The sequence below is a fragment of the Myiozetetes cayanensis genome, unplaced genomic scaffold (genome assembly GCF_022539395.1).
Source record: "Myiozetetes cayanensis isolate MyiCay16 unplaced genomic scaffold, myiCay2020 scf12, whole genome shotgun sequence".
NCBI lineage: Eukaryota > Metazoa > Chordata > Aves > Passeriformes > Tyrannidae > Myiozetetes > Myiozetetes cayanensis.
Genome location: NW_026086826.1, coordinates 12,338,590 through 12,361,220, shown reverse-complemented (window position 1 = coordinate 12,361,220; position 22,631 = coordinate 12,338,590). Strand labels below are relative to the sequence as shown.

Here is a 22,631-nt window from a genome sequence, read left to right as displayed (position 1 = left end):
TTCAGACAGTCTGTCTGCACAGCTTTTGGGCTTCCAAGGAGGACAGGCAACTCAGTAACTCTGTGTCTTAGGGGGCAACTCAGCAACTCGATGTTTTAGGGGCCACTCAGTACCTCAGTGTGGCTGCAGCTGAGAGGGAGAGAGGGTAAGAAAGTATTTCTGAAGTGAGATGCTTGGTAATGGCCAGTGGAACTTTCAGAGAGTGATAAATCCCTAATTTTTAGCCCTTTTTAACGTTGGCTTTCAGTCCTTCGGTAGCATAATCCTGTGACTCATTTTCTTAAATATGATCACTGAAGGTTGAAAGGACGTGTAGAGAATTGTGATGACCTGGAGGTCTCGAGGCTGGCAGTGGTGTCCAGTGTGTAAAACTGGAGCTGTCACAGCCAGACTGGGAAAGTAAAGCCAGGAGGGCTTTAGGGTGAGTCAGACACGTCTGAGTCAGTGCTAAAAGCCATTGAACGAGACTGTCGCAGCTTAGCTATTTTTAATATTCGCTTACTCACATTTACTGTACTAAGCTCTTTACAGGAAAGGTAGTTAAAAGCTGTAGTAAGCTCTTAAAGCCACTCCTTGTGGCAGCAGCTTATTGAATTGATTTGGAGTGATGTCTTCAGCCCTGCTTTTTCTGAGCTTTTAAGGTCTTAGCATAATTCTTGGTGTGCTTGATGCTTCCAGAAGTGCTGCAGTCCAATATTCACATCATTGCCTCTGGACCTGCAGGACATCAGGGCCCGACCTTACAACCAGATCTGAAGTGGTGAGGAGCAGCTTGGTAGTGCCTAAATGTGCTTTTCTACCTCACCAGGAAGTCTGTTTCGTAGGCAATAAATATTTTGCAGATATGCAGTAATTAATGTCCACACTCTGGCTCTCTTTTCAGGTTATTAACACAGATTCTTACAGAGTCTTCAAAAAATGCTGCAAAGTTCATATCCAATATAATATAAGTAAATTCTGTTTGTTCCTGTAGGAAGTGAATAGTTAAAATGTATATTAAAGGGTTTGTTCCTTGTCAGCCAAAATGCTCATTCATTATTCACCCCTCAATTGGCTCGTTTGCCTGAGAACTGGTATCTTTATTCATCCTAATGAAGTAGTTCACAATAATTTCATAATGTGATTTAATATATGAATAAAATATTGCAGGGGATTAGCCACAATAGAATATCCAAGTCCCAGCTTTTGTGTTGTAAAACCCTGTTTACAAATACACATATATTGTATATATGATCTAGTACAATATATAATATATTATATAATTATATAATGATATGTAGTATGTTAGAATATAGAATATATAATGTACATAATCCTTAGGGTGCTGCCCTTCCCAGGACAGCACATGGAGCTCTGATGGCCAGGGAGGTGCAGCCCTGTCTCCTTTCTTTACATTTCTTTATATTCTCTTCTTTACAGATATTCTTTGGTTATTTACAGATGTTTCCAGCTGTGTTGGAGGGAGAAGGAAGTCGAGCAGGTTACTTGGGGGGGTGTGTGTGACAGAGTTCAGTGGTGGCTTCCTGTTTACTGCTGCTGAGTGAGGAACAGGAGAAGGTGCAAGAGTGGCTTGTGGATTCACTGCAGCCACGGGTTGGGATGTTTGCAGTGGAATCCATTTGCTGGCTGGAAGTCACTTTTCCTGCTCTTGAAAAATTCCCTGCTGACAGCCAAGTTCCTTGAGCTTCTTGTTGGCACCTGAGCTGGGAAGGGTGGTTTGGGGTCAGCCCAGAGGTTGTTGGGTTGAGTGTGGATAAACTGGGCCTGCTGGAGCTGTGGAAGCTGAGATAAGTTGTGTTATCAGCCCTGTGGGAAGAAAGGCTGACCTGTGGCACGTGCAGCTGATATGCTGGGACTCCTCAGAGCAGGAGGGGCCCAGAGATCTGTTGGTGTTGAGTCACAGCAGCAGTTTAATGGACCTGCATCCAAAGCTGCTCTTGGGAGAGAGGGAGGGAGAGCTGCGGCTGAGCAATATGCTCTGAGCTTCTAGAGAGCTGAAATCGAATTATAGCTGGACTCAGAACTGGAATGGCCACAAACATTTATGAAACTGCTCTTGCCCAAAGCTGGGAATTGAGAAACACTGAGCTCCTGTCAATGTTCATAATATAAACACAGTACTGGGAATGCAGGTAGACACCTGGAAGGGTATTCCTCTCATAATTTTTGACTTTGACCAGGCCTTATTCTGAAATACAGAGTATATGTTGGAAGTTGGGGTATTTTGCAGCTTCCATGCATTGTATAAGACACAGGAGGATGATTCTGGTGTTAAAGACCACCAAGTTACCAGGCAGCAACTGCAGAAACAGCACCAGCAAATGTTTTCTAAAAAAAGAGAAATCGGTGGACTGTAAATAAACATGGGATGATTCAGCCCTACCAGAATTTTGTAGAAGGGATAAGTTGGGTTGTTAAACTGGAAGAGAGGCAAGATTTTCTAGGGCAGGAAAGTCCTTCTGAGTGCCAGGTTGGAATTGCTCAGGGTGAGATCCTGGGTTACCACACCTCTGTGTCAGATGGGGAGTGTGGTAGAGCCTGGCTGGGTATGGGACCAACCCGTCAGCAACAGGATATTTGTGCAATCTGCAGTACAAACTCTCAAATCCATAACCCTGCAGGACTCCCCAAGGAAATGAAAACAAATCCCACTGCTCACCATTGTACTCTAAAGCCACTGATGTGTCTCAGCACCTCTGAATCACTGTTGACACAATTCTCTGAGGCAAACACATAAAATTTACTCCTATTTAGCATAGTTAAAAATAGCATATGTATTTGTCCAAGAGATTGAATGAATTGAGGGTAAATATTTGGTTTGCTTGACAGGGCAATACTGGGATACAGCTCATAGTTGACAGAAGACTCACACCAGCAATCCTCTTAATTGTAGCAACTTCACCACTCCAAGCCAGAGCATCCACAGTTAAACTGGCCAGTGAGAATTCACTGCTGAAAATAATGCTTAGAGCTTTGGGTGGTTGAAAAAAATCCATCATTATGTATATGGTGTCTTGAAGCACCGTGTGCTGTGCTCAGATCACCAGCTCAGATATGTGCAGGCTGGGGAAATACTGGAGGACAGGACTGGTTTTAAACCCGTGTTTACAGGTGGTGGTGGAGGACAGGACTGGATTTACGGGTTCCTTCCTGCAGAACAAGCTGCTTGTGGCAGAGTCTGCTGTGCTTATGTCGTAAATTGTCAGTTGCTTTGGTTGTCTCAGGAGATAAAACTGATACCAGAACAACAACAGGGTGTTCCTCTGTTTCAAGCAGAAAACAAAGTGTTAGATAAGATTTCAACTGCAGCAGTTGGCAGCTGGGCCTCCAGAACATCAGGCTGTTCCGTGTTCTGAAGGAGAATCCATGTGAATCCATGGAGGATGTGGGCTCTCTAAGTGTCCAAAGGAGCCAGTTCAGGCTCTGCTTTTGGGTCACCAAAGGATCCTGGTTACTTGGCAGAGCTCAAGTTGTTGACTGGGACAACTTTCTAAATAGCTTTATTTGGCTTTCACCAATTGCCTTCCTTTGTTTCAAGTGGCTTCTGCTGGAATATCAAATACTTAGTTGTATTTGATTTTTGTGAAGAAAAGAGCCTGCAGCTGTGAGAAATTATGATTTTTCCCAATTTTTGTTACAGTTGGGATCAGAGAAAAATAATCTGTACCATGTAATTTCTTTATCATCTTTACAGATGATATTTAGGGCTTAGCTCCTGTTTTTAAAGTAAGATAGGCAATATAAGGATTCAGAGTAGGCAACATAAGGATTCATTAAAGCCTGAGAATATAAAAGTAATTCCAAGCAAACCAAAGTATATCCTGAAGGAGAGTTCACTCCTCCAGATTTGAATCTGCAGTTTAAAGAGACAAGTTTAGATGCAGATGTCAGATCCCTGCTCAGGCAGAGGACAGACTTGGAAACCTCATCTGCTCTACTTCAGATTTCTGTCTCAGGATAAGATAAAATGCATTCTTGGAGTTAATAGTCTGGATTGGCAGTGGCAGGAGGACACAGTCTCTTGCTCGAAGGCAGCAAACATCTGCCTTTGGCCAGATGTGTGGGAACATGGCAACATCCAGGTACCACCAGGGTCCTGTCTCAGCTCTGGCTGAAAGCCTATTCTGAACACCACTTCTTTCTGAACAACCCTTTCACCTGAGGCCAAGGTGAGCCCAGGGCAGTGCAAACTCCTTCTGCAGGTGTTCCCATACTGCTCATTCCTGAGAGGAGAGGTGCAACTGTGCTTTGCTCTTTGAAAAGATCAGTGCCTGCCCCATTGCTTTTCACAGACTAAAAATAGACCGATTTCAAGTTTTATCACTGTGATTCTTTTTCTCTAAATGTCCATTTAAACACCATTCTCCATATTCTTCTCTTCCACGCTCTTGCAGCCACCTCAGACCTTTGGGTTTGAAGCACATGAAGTCCTTAGGGATGAGACTCCGGCAAGGCACAGCAGTCCTTGCAGGGACCTTGTGGATGAGCTGACCCTCTGCCTGCCCCAGGAAGCTCCAACCTTAGGGACGTGGTGAGCAGAGCAGAAAATAAGCCAAAAAAAAAAAAAAGGCATAAAATGGACTTCAAAGAGGGACTTGAGTGTTGCATCTCATTTTGCTTCAAACAAGTCAGTTAACTAGTCCCAGTTCCTCCCTATGGCTAATAGGGATAAATGTCTTTACAGCTACCCCTGAATACAGGGGTGCCCTGGTGATCAGTCAGTAGCAAAAGGCAATTGCTGGGTGTGTTTATCCCAACAGACAGATGATAAAGAACTGCACTTCCCACTTGTATTAAAAATTATGTTTCAGTGGCAGCAAATATTTCCCATCTCCAGTCACACACACTCTCTGTAAAATGGACACAGGTATGAACATGCCAGTGGATACTGTAATGTTGAGAAGTAGCTGCTTAAATTAAAAGCTTGGAAATACAATTAGCTTCAAATAGCAACGTCACAATTTGACTTTGGGTTTCCTTTTCGGGGGGCTGAGCTGCTTTCTGGTCTCCATAATGCTGGTGGGGGCCAATAGGAGATGAACTTTAAATGTATTTGCTGCTTTTAAATACATTTAATTCATTCAGTGGATTTAATGGGGTGGTGAAGTGTGAGAAAGCAGCTGCCAGGCTGCTGGTGCAGCACCGTGGGGAGCAGGTCCACTGTGAGTGTGCAGCTCTCGTGTCCCAGGGGAGAGATCTTGTCCCCAGGTGTCACACGTGGAGGCAGAGGTGGGACTGTCAGAGGCCTCTTGAGGGGCTGGAGCGCATCCAGGGAAGGGAATGGAGCTGGGGAAGGGTCTGGAGCACCAGGAGCAGCCGAGGGAGCTGGAGAGGCTCAGCCTGGAGAAAAGGGGGCTCAGGGGGGACCTTCTCTCTCTCTGCAACTCCCTGACAGGAGGTGGAGCCAGGTGAGGGTTGGGCTCTGCTCCCAGGGAGCAAGGGATAGGACAAGAAACAATGCCCTCAAATTGTGCCAAGGGAGGTTTAAATTGAATTCTAGGAAAATTTTCTTCCTGGAAATGTCTGTCCAGCCCTGGCACAGCTGGAGTCCCCATCCCTGAAGGGAATTAACAGCCATGTGGATGTGGCACTTGGGGACATGGGTCAGTGGTGGCCTTGGCAGTGCTGGACCGTTTGGACTTGATGACCTTGAAGATCTTTTCCATCTAAATGATTCCATAATTCTATGATGGTTCGTTTTTTACCATGAAGTGCTGAGCTGCTCCCTCTATTCCCAGTTTTCTAAACTTAAAACATTTTTGCTTTACACACTGAGCCAATGTAGCCCAGTAACTCTCCCTGGGAACTTTTTGGGTTGGGAAACTCCTTATTGTTCATTTTCCACTGAGCATGTCTCTTGTGCACCTATGTGGCTAAATATAAATATATTTATTAGGGTGTTAATTAACCTGAATGTTTCCAGTTTGTTAGAACATTTACCTTGAATTTATCACTTGCTTTGGCACTGGAGAGCAGTGGTGCAGCTTTTATTTATTTCCAGACATGCTGTAGTGAGAAGAATGAGGCCAAGTGTCTAAGAAAGCAAAACTTTCTTCCAGATACAGCAGTTAATAGGTTTAGTACTAACTCTCCTCATTAGTTTCCCAGCAAACAGGTTCGAGTTGGAGGTCAGCATGTGTGATTTCCAAAGCTCTGGGTGGCATTGGTGTTGCTCTATAGAGCTCGTTTTGTCCTGCAAATTGGTCTCAGATGTTGTGGCTTTCCATGGCAGCTCTTTTGCAGGAGAACATTTGTTTATAAATGATCTCCCAAGCAACAAAAAATGATCCATGGATAGGAAGGAGCAGTTTCCCCACAGTCAGAGGTATCAGTAGCTCCCTGTCCAGGATGCTGTGGTGGGAATGGCCTGCATGGTGTGGGCACTGGGATGGGCAGGGAAAGCTGGAGTCACCCCTGCAGTCGTGGAAGGGAGAGCTACAGTCTGTTCCCACGTGTAGGTGGTGGTTTGCACAGTGTAGCAGAAATCACAATGCAGCTGCAGAGGAGGAGTTAAAGCTGCTCTTTGGACCAGCACTTCTAGTTTTCTAGACCTGGAAGCGCAGCCAGTTGAGTGGGTGTTTTTTTGACTATGGTAGGGCTTCACTGTGTGCAGAGGGACCAGCTGGAGTCTCTGTGATTCCTCCTCAGGCGAGGAACACCTAGTGCAGGTGGTTGGTATTGCCGTATTTTCCCTTTTGCAGATACTGGGAGAAAGGAAGGAGAGAGAAAAACTAAAGTTAAGCCCCATTTCTTCCTCTTACTGTGTTTCACAGAGCCAGGTGGCAGGTTTTCCAGGAATTAGGCTGTGCCTGGAGGACAGAGGTGCCACCCAGAAGTCGTTCATTGTTAGGATGGATGTTTTTGTCCCTTGGTTTCAGCAGCTGTGTTGGCAGCAGCACAGCCACCCAACAGCACAGGCCTGGGCTGAGCTGACCGAAGGAAAGGTACTGCTTCTCCAGGAGCCTGGGGAGGTCAAGTGAGGACAGGAGGAGTTTGGTCCCTTTTGTTTGGTAGCTGTAAAACTTGTAAGACAAGTCTTTTGCTGAACTGAATGAACCTGAAGCCCTGAGGGTAATACCAGAGGTGATCTAAGCTCAGCTGTGAAGTTCCATGGAAAACTTTGTTGCACCACCATTCCTGTTCTGTTTTTTACCTTGTGTGATGGCCTTTAGAGATGGGTGATGATCTTTAGAGGGGAGTGATGGCCTTCAGAGATGTTTTTGCATGGTGACTTATGGGACCACACAGCTACAATCAGCACCTCCTTCCCTACCGGAGCACCTGCTGCTTTACAGAGATTTCTGCACCTCAAATCTCAGTTTTTACTGTGTTGCATCAAAAAGAGAGAGAGATTTAGTTGAGACATCATCATTAACCCTGAGACTGTTTTTGTGTCATTTGGCCATATCTTCTCCAACCAGAATTCCAAGCAGTGTTCCAATGGGCACTACCAGCATTGTAGCAGAATGATTTTAACTTAATAAAAGAGGAGCAGAGAGCACAGAGCGGGGTATGGGACTCTGAAGATCAAATTTCTCTTGCTGTCCAAATCCCATGAATTTCCCATGGAATTGTATGGTTTTCAACCATGTTATAGAAGGATTGTTTGGATAGGGGATATCTTTGTTGGTGGTTTGCTCTGAACAGGACAAAGATAACTGTTAATTTTTTTTTTTACTTTTATTTGGGACTTGTTTTAAATGGCAAGCCCTTAAGAGTGAACTTTAACAACATCTTCTCACCACATTAGAAAAAAAAAAAAAAGAAAAAGGCAAACCATCAAAAAACACCAAAGTGCAAAGCCACCACAGGAAGCACAAGACTACCAGAAGCCATCGGGGGGATTCAGGAGCCATGCCATGTGCACAGTAGATGTTGACCACATAGCTCGAACCTCCTTAAGACCTTTTAAAGTGATCTAAATGGCAGCAGCTTAGTGACACTTCTTGTTAAACCAGATCCAGTGCAAAGAAAGTGCCACTGTTTGTTCTTCTGAGAACTGCTGTGAGCAACTCGAGGTTGCTCTTTGCCCTCAGTAATTCCTGCTCCGTGGGAGGTGCCAGCACTGCTTCTGGGCAGCTCATCCCCAGAGCAGGATGATGCTGGGCAAGTTCCCTCTCTGAGGTAAAGAAATTTCAATGTAGCAAAACCTCCCCTGTTGCTTGTGCCTTCTCTGAGGCCTCCATGTGTGTGGTGGCTGATGGCATAGCAGGGGGTTGCAACTGGATGATTTTAAGGTCCCTTGCAACCCAAAGCAGTCTGTGATTCTATGGTGAGGATGGTGTAGGGGGTGAGGTGGGGCTTGTTTGCAGCCCCTCTTCGCCACCACCATTGTAGTGTGCAGCTGTAGGCGCTGCCCAGCTCTGGGGAGGAGGAAGAAGGGGTGGAGAGAACTGGGACAAGAATCTCCATTTTATGCTTCAGGTTGAAAATGAAAAAGGTTCAGAACATCTTTAGCTGCTCTCAAGGAAGTGGCTACAGGGCCAAGCAGGAGGGGAGTGACCAAGTGTGGTTACTGAGCTGGGAGCTCTGGTAGAGGGGGCTGTGAGCAGCCACCGAGTCTCGGAGTGGGGGAGCTGTGCAGCAGCTCTGTGGTCACCAACAAGTCCCAGCCCCTTTGCATGTTTTACATACCCTCAAACTAGAAAGCTGAAGCCTGTGAGAAGTTCTCCTGCTCGGTGTTTGGAGGAACTTGTTTCTAAGTCTACCTCTCGAGCTGGAGGCTGCAGGGTGGGGGATGTGGGAGACCTAGGCTAGTTGCCACTGCTGATTTCCTGGGTAAGTGAGCAACTCATTTAATCTCTTCTTTACTCATTTGCAGAAGAGACACGTTCATAATGTTTCTTGTGCTGTCCCACCAGTCTTGGCTTTGCTAGACATCAGCTGGTTGCTTGTTTTGGTTTGTTTCTCACTAAAGATCTAAGACACGATCGGAAATCCGGGTGCCGTCGTAGTAAATCTGTGCTGGCTTTTTCCTTAAAAGCAAGTAAAATGTAGGCCTCCCTTCTTGAGGAGCACCAGTGGGTCATGGAGGTGGTCATTGTGCCTGTTTTGCAGCAGGGGGGTACAAACAGCCCCCTCCCAGGTACACTCTGAGTAATTAGCCAGCGGAACGGAGTGTGGAACAGTTCCATGCTGGGATGAAACCTGGGGTTCAGCTCTTCTCCACATGCACAGCCTGGGGAGCAAATGGAATCACTTAAGTGAATAAGGTGGAGGTGGGATGGACTGTGGCTTATAAAACTTGGATTTTGAGGAGAACTTGGAGCTCCAAGAGCCTGTAGATGCATACTGAGGCCCCAGAGATCAAGTTTCTTCATCATACATTTCAGCATGGTGGGATCTCTGAGATTTTAAGGCTTGGGAGAGCAGGATGCGGTGACGTTTCTTGCTCCAGTCTGGTTAAGGAGGGGAGTTGTTCTGCAGTTACAGACCTTCATCTGGAAGGTGTGAACGATGAAGCTGCTCCACCTCCCTCCTAGTGGCTTTTCCTGCTTAGGAAGAACTGCTGGTAATTCCCAAGTATTCAAGAAACAAAAGGACTTTTAATTACAAGGTGGTTTTATGGAGGAGGAAGGTAGGTGTTAAAACCTTGTGGAAGTCCTGTCACAGTGTTGGACAGTAAATCTCCCCTCGTGCCCCTAAACCCCAGCAGTGTCCTGGCCACGTGGCTGCTCCTGCCACGTCCGTGCATGGGGAGTTGTGTGATGATGTTGGTCCGCTCTGGTCCTCCAGTGGGCAGAGAATGTCTCTTATGTTGGAGTGGTTTTTCTTCCATTCTGTGGTCTTCTCCACTCCTGCCTCTCTGATGGATCTGTACAACAACTACAGCGTGTTTTCCTCCCTTGGCAAAGGTAGAGCCATTCCCTGGGCTTCAGCACCTCCTCGGAGACCGGAGTATGTGCTTAACTCTGGAGTTGAAAGAGTTACTGTGCGTCAGCAGAGCTGAGGTGTGACCCCGTGTTCACTCCCGTGTGCCCCAGTTCCAGTGAGGAACATCATATTCACTTCTTCCATGGAATTTTTAGCTCTTACCTGGTACCCAAAGAGCATGTGTGTATTTCTGCCACATCCTGCTCTTGTGACCAGGGGAGGATGACTTTGGGTAAGCCCAGAAGGAACAAACTTTCCCCAACCCTTTTTTGCAAGCAAACATGGATTTGGAGGTCTTTGCCACAACGACTGGTTTTCCTGAAGGTTTTTCCAAGCATCCGAGCTGAACATCAGGAAACCCCTTAAATCAGCGTGGTGCCACCGGGAAGAGGCCACGTTTCCTGAAGATCTGCTTCATTGCTGGGAAGATGACGTGGCTCTGTGCCAGAGAACTTCCATCCCTTCTGAGAGGTGCAGACTGCTCCGTGCGTGCGGCACGGGGATGAGGAGAACATAAAGGAAGGAAAAGGATCGTTAATGCAGTGTCCAGGCAGGAATAAAAACAAATTGTCCATGTAAATCACTTCAAAACTGGAATCTCCCTTCAGTCTTAGTAATAAAGCCCTGTTTTTTAGATAATTGGGTTGTGAGGAAAAGCTAATTACATAAAAATTGTGTCACTGTTGGAAGGTTTCCCTGATGGCTTAAGGGTTGATACCTTTGCCTCCAAGGAAATTGATACTGTTTTAGCTGAGGAGTGGTTGCTGTGGACTGGATAAGGTGGTAAGTGGCTCGATAATTGTATCATCTGAAGTTGTTACTGCACCAGAAATTGGGGATAAAGGAGAGTTAAGTACATACTTAGAACTTAGAAGCAAGTTATAAAAAATCTAGTTGATGTGCTCATTGCAGGGGATTGGACCTTTAAAGGTCCCTTCCAACCTAACCCATTCTACAAGTCTATGAAAACTTGTTGATCACTGGAGAAACGCAATCCATATCCAAAGGAAGAACAGGCTGGAAAGGTCAGGTGAGAGAGAGGAAAATGTGACTCTGTGTTTGTGTGCATGTTGCTGCCTCTGCACCACGACATTAAAGGTGGCACATTAACACGCAGCTTTCTGAGAGGGCTGAGAAACTTCATCCCACACGGGCGACACGTCACGAAATTCAGAGACGGAGCTGAAACTGTGTTGGAAAAGCACAGGAAACGAGCAGGGCCAGTTCTCATAGAGCAGCAGTGGGTTGGGTGGGTTTGTGAAGCTGCTACAAAGTCAGAGAACACACCAGGACTCTGCCTCCTCTGCTTTTCAGAGCTAAAAATGGAAATATAGAATATCTGTTAATACAGCGAAGGCGGCTGAGACACCCGGCCATGTGCACCCTGATTTTCGGTTCTTGAGAACTTTGCTGCACATTAACTATTTTTGATGAAAATTTCCATTCCATGCCCTCTCAGCCCCGTTTTAAAGTAAAATTTACAACACAGATCAGTCATATCACAGTATGAATTCTGTAGAAAAACCCAAGGGGAATTAGTAATTCTGGTTGTGGGGCAGAGGTGAACAGTGTGCAGTGAGGTCACTTAGACTAAAAGAATAAAATAAATACAATAATAAAATAAATAAATTGTACATTTGGTAATAGTCCTGTAGAAAACAAATACCTTGTGATCATATATATATAAATTTTCAATGAGTCTCTAATTAAAGTTGTGCTGGATTGGATGCATGTTCTTTGCTGTAAAGGCTGTGAGAAGTTGCTTGAGCAGGGTGTTGAAAAAATAATAAGAATTGAGAGCTTTTGGGCTGACATAAAGTATGAAGAGTAAAAAAATGACATGCCCTACATGCCTAAGGAAAATTTGTCTGTTACTGTCTGAGCCTAAGCAATCACAAACATCCCCAGGCTGTGTCCCTGTCACGAAACCAGAAACTAAATTGGCTGAGAGGGCAAAAAAGAGGAAGAACTTGCAAATGGTGCTTCAAAGTGAGTTTTGGTTTGGTCAGATTTTATCTGGGATTTTCCTCTGCTCGTATTTTAGGGACTTTTGCCCTTGAAATGGACCTTCCATCTTTACCCTTTGGTTCCATCATCTTTGTTTATGGTGGAAGTGTGCTGGTGGTAGAGGTGGAGCAGGGCTGGTGTGGGGGGTCAGGTCTTGTTTTCCTGGCAGAACTCCCCAAAATAAGCAGGAAGCAAAACCTGCATTTGAAATCCAAGCAGATCTCAGCTGGGGAGGGTTCTTCTCAAACCTGTGTGGGTTTTGTATTTTTTCTCTGCCCATTAAAATGTTTCATGAAGAGAGAACAAATGGTGCTGGGTGTGTGGGGTCCAGTGGTCCTGCTCCTGGCAGGCTCTGCTTGCATCTGCTCCACCTCACAGTGCTCTTCTTTTGGGAAGCGTGGGAAAATTTAAGTGTGTCCCACGGAGAACAAGAAAGCTGGGTTGGAATAAAGTCCCAACAAATCTTTTTGCGAGCTCAGGTGGGGATCCTGAACTCTGTGGCCTTGCTTGAGCTCAGCCAGCTGACATCTTGCAGTATTTCCCAGTATTTCTTGCTGATGGTTTTATCCTCTGTTTCCTTATTAAAGCCAAGTTCTTTTTGTGTTTTGGGGTATTTTTGTGGAGAGGACTCTTTCTCTTGTGGAGATGTCTCAGCTGCACTGGAGGCTTGGGAGCCAAGGCTGGCTTTCCGGGGCTCCTTCCAAGCAGTAGCTTAACTCCGTCCTTATGGTCTGAGGAAGATGTACAAATAGTTTCAAAAGTATTTCATATCTCCATCTGCTTTTTCTTAGTTTTCAAGGCATGCAAAATTGTAAAGGATTTATTTAATAGTGATGTGCATTTGGTTTTTTCCTTAAAAATGCTGGAGCTCCTGGGCTTCAACCCCTCTGCTTTTACTAAGGAGATCTTGGCCATGGCAAGTCATAGGCAAGAATTTGAGTTTTTACCAAATATTATTGTCTACCAAATATTGCATTAAGTCTTAATAGTTTAATAACCAAACTGACTTAGAACAACCCACCTTCAGAACTTCCTCTCCCTATTTTGTAACTGTTCATCCTTGATACCAAAAGTTTGTGAGGTCTTTGTCTGTGTGTGAGAAAAAAATGCTTTCTGTGGGTTCCAGATCTGTTTGTTGGCATCATCCAAAGGAATTAGATGTGAGTTTTGGCAGTCGTGGGTGCCTGGTTTTGTGTTTGTGCCCCAAATCCCTGATTTTGTGGTTGTAACCCTTGCTGAAGGATGAACCATCATCCCCATCTGCTGGTGGTGCCCTGGGCTGGGTCTTTGCTCACTCTGCCATCCAGGTTCTCTGTATCACTGCTATTAAGATTGAACAGTTTTATGAGTCAGAAAAATTCTCAGTCACTTAAGAAAAAGCTATTTACAAGTTCTCAAAGCTTATACTGAATTGACCAGGGGAGTGATTATGATTAATGTACATATGAATATACTGGGCAAAAGGTCTAAACACTGTGAGCTTCTGCATCTGAGCAAAAACCCTTTCACTGCTGGCCATGGAGGAATGAGTTCATATGCAAATGCTATAGGAGACAACTACCCCTAAAGCTGTAATCAATGAAACAATCTCCATGTTCATCCAGTTGCAAAGAATTAGATCTTAAATAAACACAGTTTTACCATTTTATGAATATTTTTTGGTTAAGTATGTTTTCAATCCTGAGTTAAGTATGTTTTCCATAGGCAGAGCAATGGAAATTAATCTTCTATCTGTGTAACACTTCTGCCTTTTGGATGATGCAGCAGAGTCTGCCCTAATGCTCTTCTGGACACAACCTCTCCATACCATAATATTACTGTGTAGGTCTGGTGAGGGATGCTGAGACACAGCAGGAATTTGTCCTGGTCAAAAGAGACTTTTTTTGAAAATGAAGATGCATTTTTGAAAGAGGAATTCCTCACACCGAGCATGGGAATATCTGGAAAACTCATTAGTAAATAATAAGTCAGAGATTGGAGGTTGCGTTGTTTGGTTCATCCCACAAAGTGTTTTGTAAATGAAGCAGCACTTAAGGATTTTTTTAGGATTCTGGGAATTGCTGTGATTAAAAACAAGAGTAGGAACTATTAACCAAACCAAAGAAGGCTCTGTTGAAAAGCAGCACGTTTGATTTATGAATCTGCAAAAAGACACTGGTTTTATATTCCCCTCACATTTTAAAACATCTGGACAATCTTTTTAATGTTATACCCACACAGACATCAAAATATATTGAGCTTCACTTATATGCCATTTAAAAGGGGGTGTTTTCAATTAGATTAAAGTTAATATCTTTAACCTTATGCATTTAAATTTTATGATGCTGTGCAGAAATAATTACTGGCTTGTCTGCATGTTCTAGTAATCATGCTCTCAATTATTTCTTCTCCATATTATTGCCAAGGGGATGTGTCTGGAAACTCAAATTTAGCCTTCAAGTGGCAAGGATGGAAGGAACATGCAGTTTAATTGTGAATGTGTGCTGTGCTGTTAAACGTTATTCTTTTCTATGATAGTATCACGTTTTTTGGGCACTCCCCAAACACAAGGGAAGCTTTTGTGGCAGTGTCAGAGTTTCTCCAGACTGAGCCCAAGGCTTTTAAAGCAATATTTGTTGAAGTCTGCTCTGTCAGATTAAAGGCTTTACACTGTTGAAGCAAAAACAATACACATTTAGTTTTAAGTACATTTTGGCAGAGATGGGGGCATGGAGACTAGAAATGGTGGAATCTTTCAGCCTCTGATGAGTGATACTAAACCAGCAGTACTGTCAGGCTTATTTTAAACACATTATTTAAGTGATAATCTGGAAGGGGAAGAAACAATAGACAGTAGGAAAGAGTTGGAGTTAGCAACATGGAGGTAAAAATGTGAAGAATGGAGTGACTTGAGAAGCCATGAAGGAGATAAAGCAGGGAGGAGAACGTTCCTGTGGTGTCCCAACTGAGGGTTGCAATGAGTGTGACCTCAAACTGAAAACAGGGAAAAAAGCCAATGGATAACCAAGGCTTTCCATGTGGTTTTTGTTTGTAACTCAACCAGTGCCCCCAAAGAGTGAAAAGAAATCCGTGTGTTGTTGCTGTGACTGCCTTTGGTTGAGACCAGATCCAGATCTCAGTCATATTAATGTAAAGATCCCTTGGATTGCAAGGGGCATTTTATCAGCCTGATCATTTAATTTGTTCCTCAAACTGTACAGAGCCATTCCTGACAATTTTATTTTTTCCTTTCTTTTCAGTCAGAGTCAAGTTGCTCCTGGAGAGGTGCAGACAATCCATTTCAGTTGCGTGGAGGATCCCACAGTCACATAAATGCAGGTGTGTTGGTTTGGATGTTTGGGTTCTGGTTTTTTTTTCATTTGGGAGGATTAATTTCATAAACTGTAGAATTGGTGGTTTGGGCTTTTGTTGTTTATTGAGCCGAAACTTAGTAAAACATGGAACACAGACCCCAGATCATCTGTTTCCTTTCAGACTCTTTCTATTTAAGCACTGGGTATAAAATGCAAAATGCATTTTTTTTTTTTGTGTCAGAGGTGTCTTTTTATGCATTCTTGGCAGTCTAAAAGCTCTTGCTTTAAACCTACTTAGTGCTACTCTTTCCTTCTGGAGAGAGAGAGAAGTAGCAATAAAAAATAACTCTCCAATAAAGCTTATTTCACCATGACTCATCAAGTATCAGGAGTTTAAAACACAAAGGGTGAGAGTGGACAAAACAATCAGAAATATTTAGCTGTTAAGGGGACTGTAAAAATAGAAGCTGACTTTTTAAAAAAAGGAAACATAAAGTGAACTGTTTATATTATCCAGTCTCAAGTGTTGTTTTTCAGCCAATTAGGTGCCTAAGGATGTGAAAGTTATTTGTGCTTTACGGTAAGAAGAGGAACCTTCTAAACCAGTTGTGGAATCACCTGAAGAGAAGGGAATTATTTGGAGCAGAGTTCCCAGAAATAGAATAATCAGTGACATTTGGTTTTTCACTTTTCATCTCATTGGTTTGGAATAATCAGGTTCCCAACATGAAGATTTTGAGAAATGTGGTGCCTGGCCCATCACAGTAAGAAGTGACCTCGCTTAAGTGATGGATTTGTGTTCTGATAAACATTCAAACTCTCCTTCACACTTTCCTTAACTCTTTTTCCTCTGCTTTCAGTATCTAAACGTAAAAGAAGATTGCAAAGCCATGGCTTTCTGTGCAAAGATGAGGAGCACAAAGAAGAGTGAAGTCAACCTGGAAGTTCAGCATCAGGGCTTAGAAATCCTCTTCTACCTGCAAGATAAAGACCCCATCTGTTACACCAGCGGGGAGTTCACCTCAGAGGAGCTGTGCATTGAAGCTGCCCAGAGGTGTTGTGAGTACCTGGGTTTCATTTCATTTTGATTTGACGTTATTTTATTCCCAGTATCGAAAGTGATGCTTCCTCTGCGTGTGAGTCAGTGTTTGTACAGGGAATGTGCATTTTTTGTGGTCTAGGATGAAAACTTTTGCCAAGGGGCTGTTTGGGCAGTTCTTAAACAGGATCTGTCCTGTGTTGTGTCACTCTGGTCTGTGACTCAGCAAAATAGTCAAAAATATATGTAATTCTCCAGGAAATAGTGGATTAAATCTATGTTTATCTCACAACCCACTGTACTCTTATATTTACAGTTCTGAGGTTAATTCCTGTCCTGAAGCCAATTTTGTGTCCCCGTGGAACACTAAATGTTATTCAGCTGACATGGGAGTGGTGAATCTGGCTGTGTAAACAGGTGAACTGGGCAGGAGTTTTCCTGCAGCTTTAAAATGATTTCTTTTCCCAAGTCACCTGGATTCGAATACCCTTCAGTTCATTTGCCTAATTGCTGCTCTTCCATTGGAAAGGTGGAAATGAGGGAAGTCTGCAGGACAAACCTCATCAAATAAGTACTGATGTTGTTTTTTTAACAGTTTTAATTGAAGTTAGGGGTGTTTAACCACCCACCTATTCCTGTCAACATGGAGGAGCCCGTGTACTGTGCAGCTGCTCCCAGTAATTTCTGCTGAAAGTTTAAAAACTTTATAGAAATCACTTAAAATGAGCTTTCCTTAAAGGAATTCTTTCTACCTTCTCTTGTTTTTCACTAATTCCACTGCACACAGCAATGAAGTGCAAATGCTTACCCGTTTGAGCAGGGCTTTGGTGCTGGTCCCTGCTGAAATCCCAGCTGGAATGTTATGATGTCACCTATACCCTGCTTGTTACCTGCACAAGGCAGTGGCTGCCCAACCCCACCCTCTCTGAACTTTGAAATTAGGCTCAGATTTTGTTTCCTTGGCTTCCCTTCTCCCCAATTCACAGTGGAAATAGTTTCAGTGGATGCTGCAGGAAACAGGAGCAAGGAATTCAAACAACAGACCTATAACCACTCCACAGCCTGTTTTTTCTCTGGGATGATGTAAGTGCAAAGGTTAAAGCAGGTCAGCCTGGACATACAAGTCAAAGTCTGTTCTTTGTGGAAATTCCTCTGTTGAGGGAGCAAAGAATGTGAAAATGGCATATTCTGCTTACTTGCTAAAACCTTCACTCTGAACTGTGGGGGCAAAATTCATTCATAAAACAAAGTGGGAGTATTGCTGAGTGTTTTTGTTAAAATACCTGTTTCTGTGATGTGGAAAAAGTAATTTCCTCTCAAATTCAGGGCAAAATCAGGACTTCAGAATCAGTTTCATATTGGAAGTAGCTGTTAAATCCACAATGAAACAGAAGGACTAAACCAATGTGCAGGTTCTGCTTCAACTTTTACTTTTGAACATATTAGAATATTGTAATATACCAGTCTCAGTTTCTTTTCAAGCTGAACTGTTTGCTTTCTGCATTTGGATTTTGGGGTGTGCATGTGCACTGTGGCCTTGTGATTCACCCATTTGTGTATTTTTCTGTGCCAGCTGTGTCTCCTCTGTGCCACAACCTCTTTGCACTGTATGATGAGAACAGAAGGCTCTGGTATGCACCAAACCAGGTCTTCAAAATCGATGAGAAAACATCCTACCGGCTCCACTATCGCATGAGGTAAGAGAAAAGCACCTGAGAAATGATCCTCAAGCACATTTCAGTGCTCCAGACTCTTGGTCCTGAACTACCTGAGGGAGCACGAAAGCAAAACCAAAAGCGGCCGCTTGTTTTGCACAGCTTAGGTAAGAGGTGAAGAGCAGAAGGTTAAAATATCTCCAGATTCTTTTCATCTTTGCTGTCTAACTTTGGAAAAAGGCTCTGGAGTTGAAAAATGGGCTCAAAAACGTCGGGGGTTTTGTGTCAGTGTTCTCACGTTTTGATTTCCATTGGAAGTGCTCCAAGTGAACAGCATTCCTGGTGAATGAGATGGGAATTTTACTATTTTTTACTTATTGTACTGTATTTATTTACCATTACTCATTAATATTTATATATAACCTAGATAAATAATATATTTTTAGATATTATATATTATGCATTATACACTTGCACTGCAGGTGTTTCCATTTGGTCTGTGCCAGACTGGAATTGTTATTGTTGGACGAACTGCTCCAAGGAAAAATTACTGACAGTCAGCAAAGGTCTTTGCTTTTCAAATATTCATAATCCCAGTCCTTATTTCTGGAAGAGGAAGAGGACACTCTAGTATTGTCTTTTTTCTCTAGCACGGTCTATGAGTGCTATTAATGACTTAACCTTGGCTAATCTCGGATTTAAACAGCTCTGATTAAGTTGGGCAGATAAACAGCACTCAGTAATGGAATTGAGTGACTCGTAATGAGGTTCTGAGGACTCGAATGGCCTCTCAGAGAGCATTGAGGGCCCTTTCTTGCTTTGAGATCACTCACTTTAATAATAGACTGAATAATACAACATTTCTGGTATAATGTGAACCTGGAGTGTTTTCCCCTGAGACTCCTCGTTTTTCTCAGTAAAAAAGGCGTCGTTTTAAAAGTGTAGTTGTGAGGGTTTAATCCTCTGATTAGAAGTGTGATGCACTTTGTAATTCTGGTTTAAAAAACAGTTTTGGCTGTGCTTGATGGTGTCTGGTATTTTTATTGCCCAGCTCTGGGTGAGAGCAGGTAACACCACCTTTCTTAAAACTGCTTAACAGCTCCCTCTTACACATCTTCTTTGGCTGTTCTAACCCAAAGATAATTTAAGGTGTGTGATAATTAATAACACCAATTCTTTTGTTATTTCTTGAAAATAATTGTGGGTACATGGACAAAATTAATCTATGATGAGCTTTATTTTCTTGCTGTACCATTTTATCATTTTCTGTTGTACCATTTTGTAGGATGAAGCTGTGGAAAATACTCTGGTTTTTATAACTAAAAGTTCTGGTGGTTTATTTTTTTAAGCTTTGCAGTTGGGATTTAAAGTTTGGCAGGGAAATCTCTTTTGTCCCTTGTACTCCATGCGTGAAAACTGGCAAAATTTGGGCCAAAAATATGTATTTTGCCTCATTTCATGTGCATTTAAGAAAGAGTTAAGCACCAAAATCTAAAGATTCTTATCTCCCCAGGAATAAACACTGCAGTGCAGTGGTGAAGTGGTGTTTTCCTTTCTTTCTTCTCTCATTTATTGTGTGTCTTGGCTTGGGCATCTAACTGAGAGCAGGGGCAGTGCTGCTAAACTGTGAGCAATAGGGTTGTGAAACTGTTCTCTAAATGAATCTTGTTTGTTCTGAGCTCTGCCAGAGGCAGAATTCCTCTGAAAAAGGAAAATGGTGTGGGCTTATTTAACAGGGCAGTGTATTAAATGTACAGAACAATTTAGAAACCAAATTGTCGGCCTCGGTTCTGAAATTTTGGTACATTGATAAATTTACTCTAGTCCTGTCCTGTTGAAATTATATCTCTAAAATGAATGTTTGAGTTTGAAATGCTTGTAGATGTTTGATTTTTCTCCCGCTGCTGAAAGCTTATTGTTTTCTGATGGTGTGAACTTCCCATCCTCCTCAAATCAGTGTCAGCTGCAGCTACACTTCTGGTAATATTTTAAAAGGACTTGCTTTTCACTTTGTAACTTGCCTGTATTTTTTACACTTTTCCTCAAATTATTATTAAAAAAAAAAAAAAAAGGCAGCACTACAGCATGAGAAACCACAGTATTTTGTAATATCCTGGTTTAAGCAGCACAGAGCTGGGGGAGGAGGAGTTTAACTGTTCCGTAGCTGGGTGGTGTTTCAGGAGAAGGGATCTAATTCCTTTCTAGTGGAAGGTGGCAGAGGAGTTGGAATGAGATGAGCTTTAAGGTCCCTTCCACCACTAACCATTCCATGTTTCTGGAAACTCTTGGAGAAGGACTATCAGAGCTGCTGTAGGTGAGAGAGAACAGCAGGTCCCTCTTCCAGCATTTCCACCACTCCTTGGCCAGGTGCAAAGCTGCACCTTCCCAGGGTGTGACCCTCCTGGGCTGAGTCCCAAAATCCCTCTTGCAGGCTTTCACCCATGCCCTGACTAAAATGCTCTGAATTTGGGCTGAGTCCTCCTGCTCCAGGAATTCAGGAGCACACAGTCTCCTTTCCAGCTCACTTCCAGGACTTGAGAATTGGAAATCTTGTGCTCCTGTTCCCGTTTCTGGCAGTGGAATAGCAATAGTCTGTCCCCACCTCACCGCAGATCCATCGGTCTCCTCAAGGAAGAGATTCTCCTTTATACAGTTCCTCAAACAATAGGGCTCTAATTGTTTTTGTGACTTGTAAGAGTTGTCTCAATCAGTGCAGTTTAGTAGGAAAAGGATCAAATCTTCCTCTCAATTGCAAACAATACACAATACCTTGCCCATAATTATTTTCAGGAAATAACAAAAGCTTTGGAGTTATTAATTATCACTCATCTTATACAGGAGATACGGAAACAAAGTTATTTCCTGGAGGCAGAAGATTTGCTTTGCTCTGCTTTTCTCAGGCTTCAATCGAAGGAGTTCTGAAGGCTCTTATAGTCCTTGTCAGGAGTTTTTTGGCACAATTGTGTGTTGGTGTTTCTCCCTAACAAGTACTTGACTAAAAGTACTAATTGTGTTCTGCTTTTAAGATCCTGACTCTGCACTGGGGCTGATACACACCAGCCTTGACCACTCCACAACTGGGGCTTTAGCCATGAGCTCTGGTTCTGGTCAGAGACAAATCACTAAAATACACTCACATATTTTAAAACACGTTTGCATCTGACTTGTCCTATTTGTAAACATCGATTTCAACCCTCCCCTTGTATTAAAGCGTTTTATATCTATTTATCTAGTTAGCTAGCTAGCTGGCTGTCTGTCTGAATCATGGGATGGTTTGGGCTGGGAGGGACTTCAAAGCCCATCCAGTCCCACCCCCTGCCATGGGCAGGGACACCTTGCACTAGCCCAGGTTGCTCCAAGCCCTGTCCAACCTGGCCTTGGACACTTCCACGGATGGGGCAGCCACAGCTTCTCTGGGCAACCTGTGCCAGGGCCTCCCCACCCTCACAGCCAACAATTCCTCCCCAGTATCCCATCTAACCCTGCCCTCTGGCAGTGGGAAGCCATTCCCCCTTGTCCTGCCCCTCCAGGCCCTTGTCCCAAGTCCCTCTCCAGCTCTCTTGGAAACCCTTTAAGCAACTGGGACGCCACAATTAGGTCACCCCAAAGCCTTCACTTTTCCAGGCTGAACAATCCTAATTCTCTCAACCTTTTCTCATAGGAGAGGTTCTCCATCCCTCTAATAATAATAATAAAAATATACATATATATAATAATTTCTGCCTAGTTCCTCAGGCCAGGCTCTGGAGCACTTAAGGCAACGTTTAAACAGAAGATTGACAGATTTTGCCTTTAAACTACTTTTCTTTTCAAGGTTCAAAATCTGTATCTAGTGTAAAAGGAGGGTTTCCCCAGGAGTTTTTAAAGTTTATTTCTCTTTCTTGCCAGATACTACTTCACCAACTGGCACGGGACCAGTGAGAGTGAGCCCTCGGTGTGGAGACATTCCCCAAGGAAGGCAAAGGCCTATGAGAAGAAGCTGGCACCAGAGGGAACCCCAATTCTTGATGCAAACTCCCTGGAATACATCTTTGCACAGGTAAGGGGTCACTTGCAGGTATCTCTGACATTGTACAAAAAAACTGTGGGATTCAGTAGGAGCTGCTTTAAAGCCCTATTTGCAAACTTCTAAAATATATGTAATGTACCTGTTAGTGTTGTTTAGTGTTTTCTGTGCTTCTGTATGGTGGGGAGAAGAGAAGAAGAACAATCTGTTGATACGCAAAATGTGTGAAAAAACTGTCTGTATTTTCGTAGGTATTTTCTTTTAATATTAAGCATTTTTGGATATAAATTCAGTCACCTTTTGTGAAACATTGACATGTAACTTTGATACTTATAGTCCTATTAAGGAGCAGCAGCAGCATTAAATTATAAAACTAAAATTAACTGACAGCACCGTGTACTTTTAATGAGTCTTTTTTTCTTGTGGGGTGTTAAAACATAGATAAAAATTGACTGATAACCCCACTGTCCCACTGCCTGATTATGTGCAGTTTTACTTTCCTCCTCTTGTCCCAAGTGGTTTTGCAAACCAGAAACTGGTTTCACAAAAAAAATGGGAAGATTCAAGTGATGGAGGCCTGTGAAATGAGTAAATTGAATGCACTGAGAAAAACTTATTTACTGTTAATTGTGAACATAATTACTGCAGAATTTTCAGACTCTCAAACCTGATTTTATCGGTCCAAAACAGGGACAACACGAAACTGCTCCAGTGAATCCTTGTTGTGTAGTTGTGAAACCACAATGAAAGAAAATACC

At 43.2% G+C, this 22,631-nt stretch overlaps 1 protein-coding gene across 1 annotated transcript in view; it reads left to right on the top strand.

Annotated features, from left to right (window-relative positions):
* JAK1 (Janus kinase 1) overlaps positions 1-22,631 on the top strand; it is a 51,930-nt gene that overhangs the window by 13,017 nt on the left and 16,282 nt on the right. Inside the window, exons 2-5 of the mRNA XM_050307431.1 lie at positions 15,120-15,198; positions 16,034-16,232; positions 17,786-17,909; positions 21,756-21,906. Coding sequence (XP_050163388.1) covers positions 15,193-15,198; positions 16,034-16,232; positions 17,786-17,909; positions 21,756-21,906 — 480 coding nt within the window. The 5' untranslated portion in view covers positions 15,120-15,192. The remainder of the gene's footprint in view (positions 1-15,119; positions 15,199-16,033; positions 16,233-17,785; positions 17,910-21,755; positions 21,907-22,631) is intronic.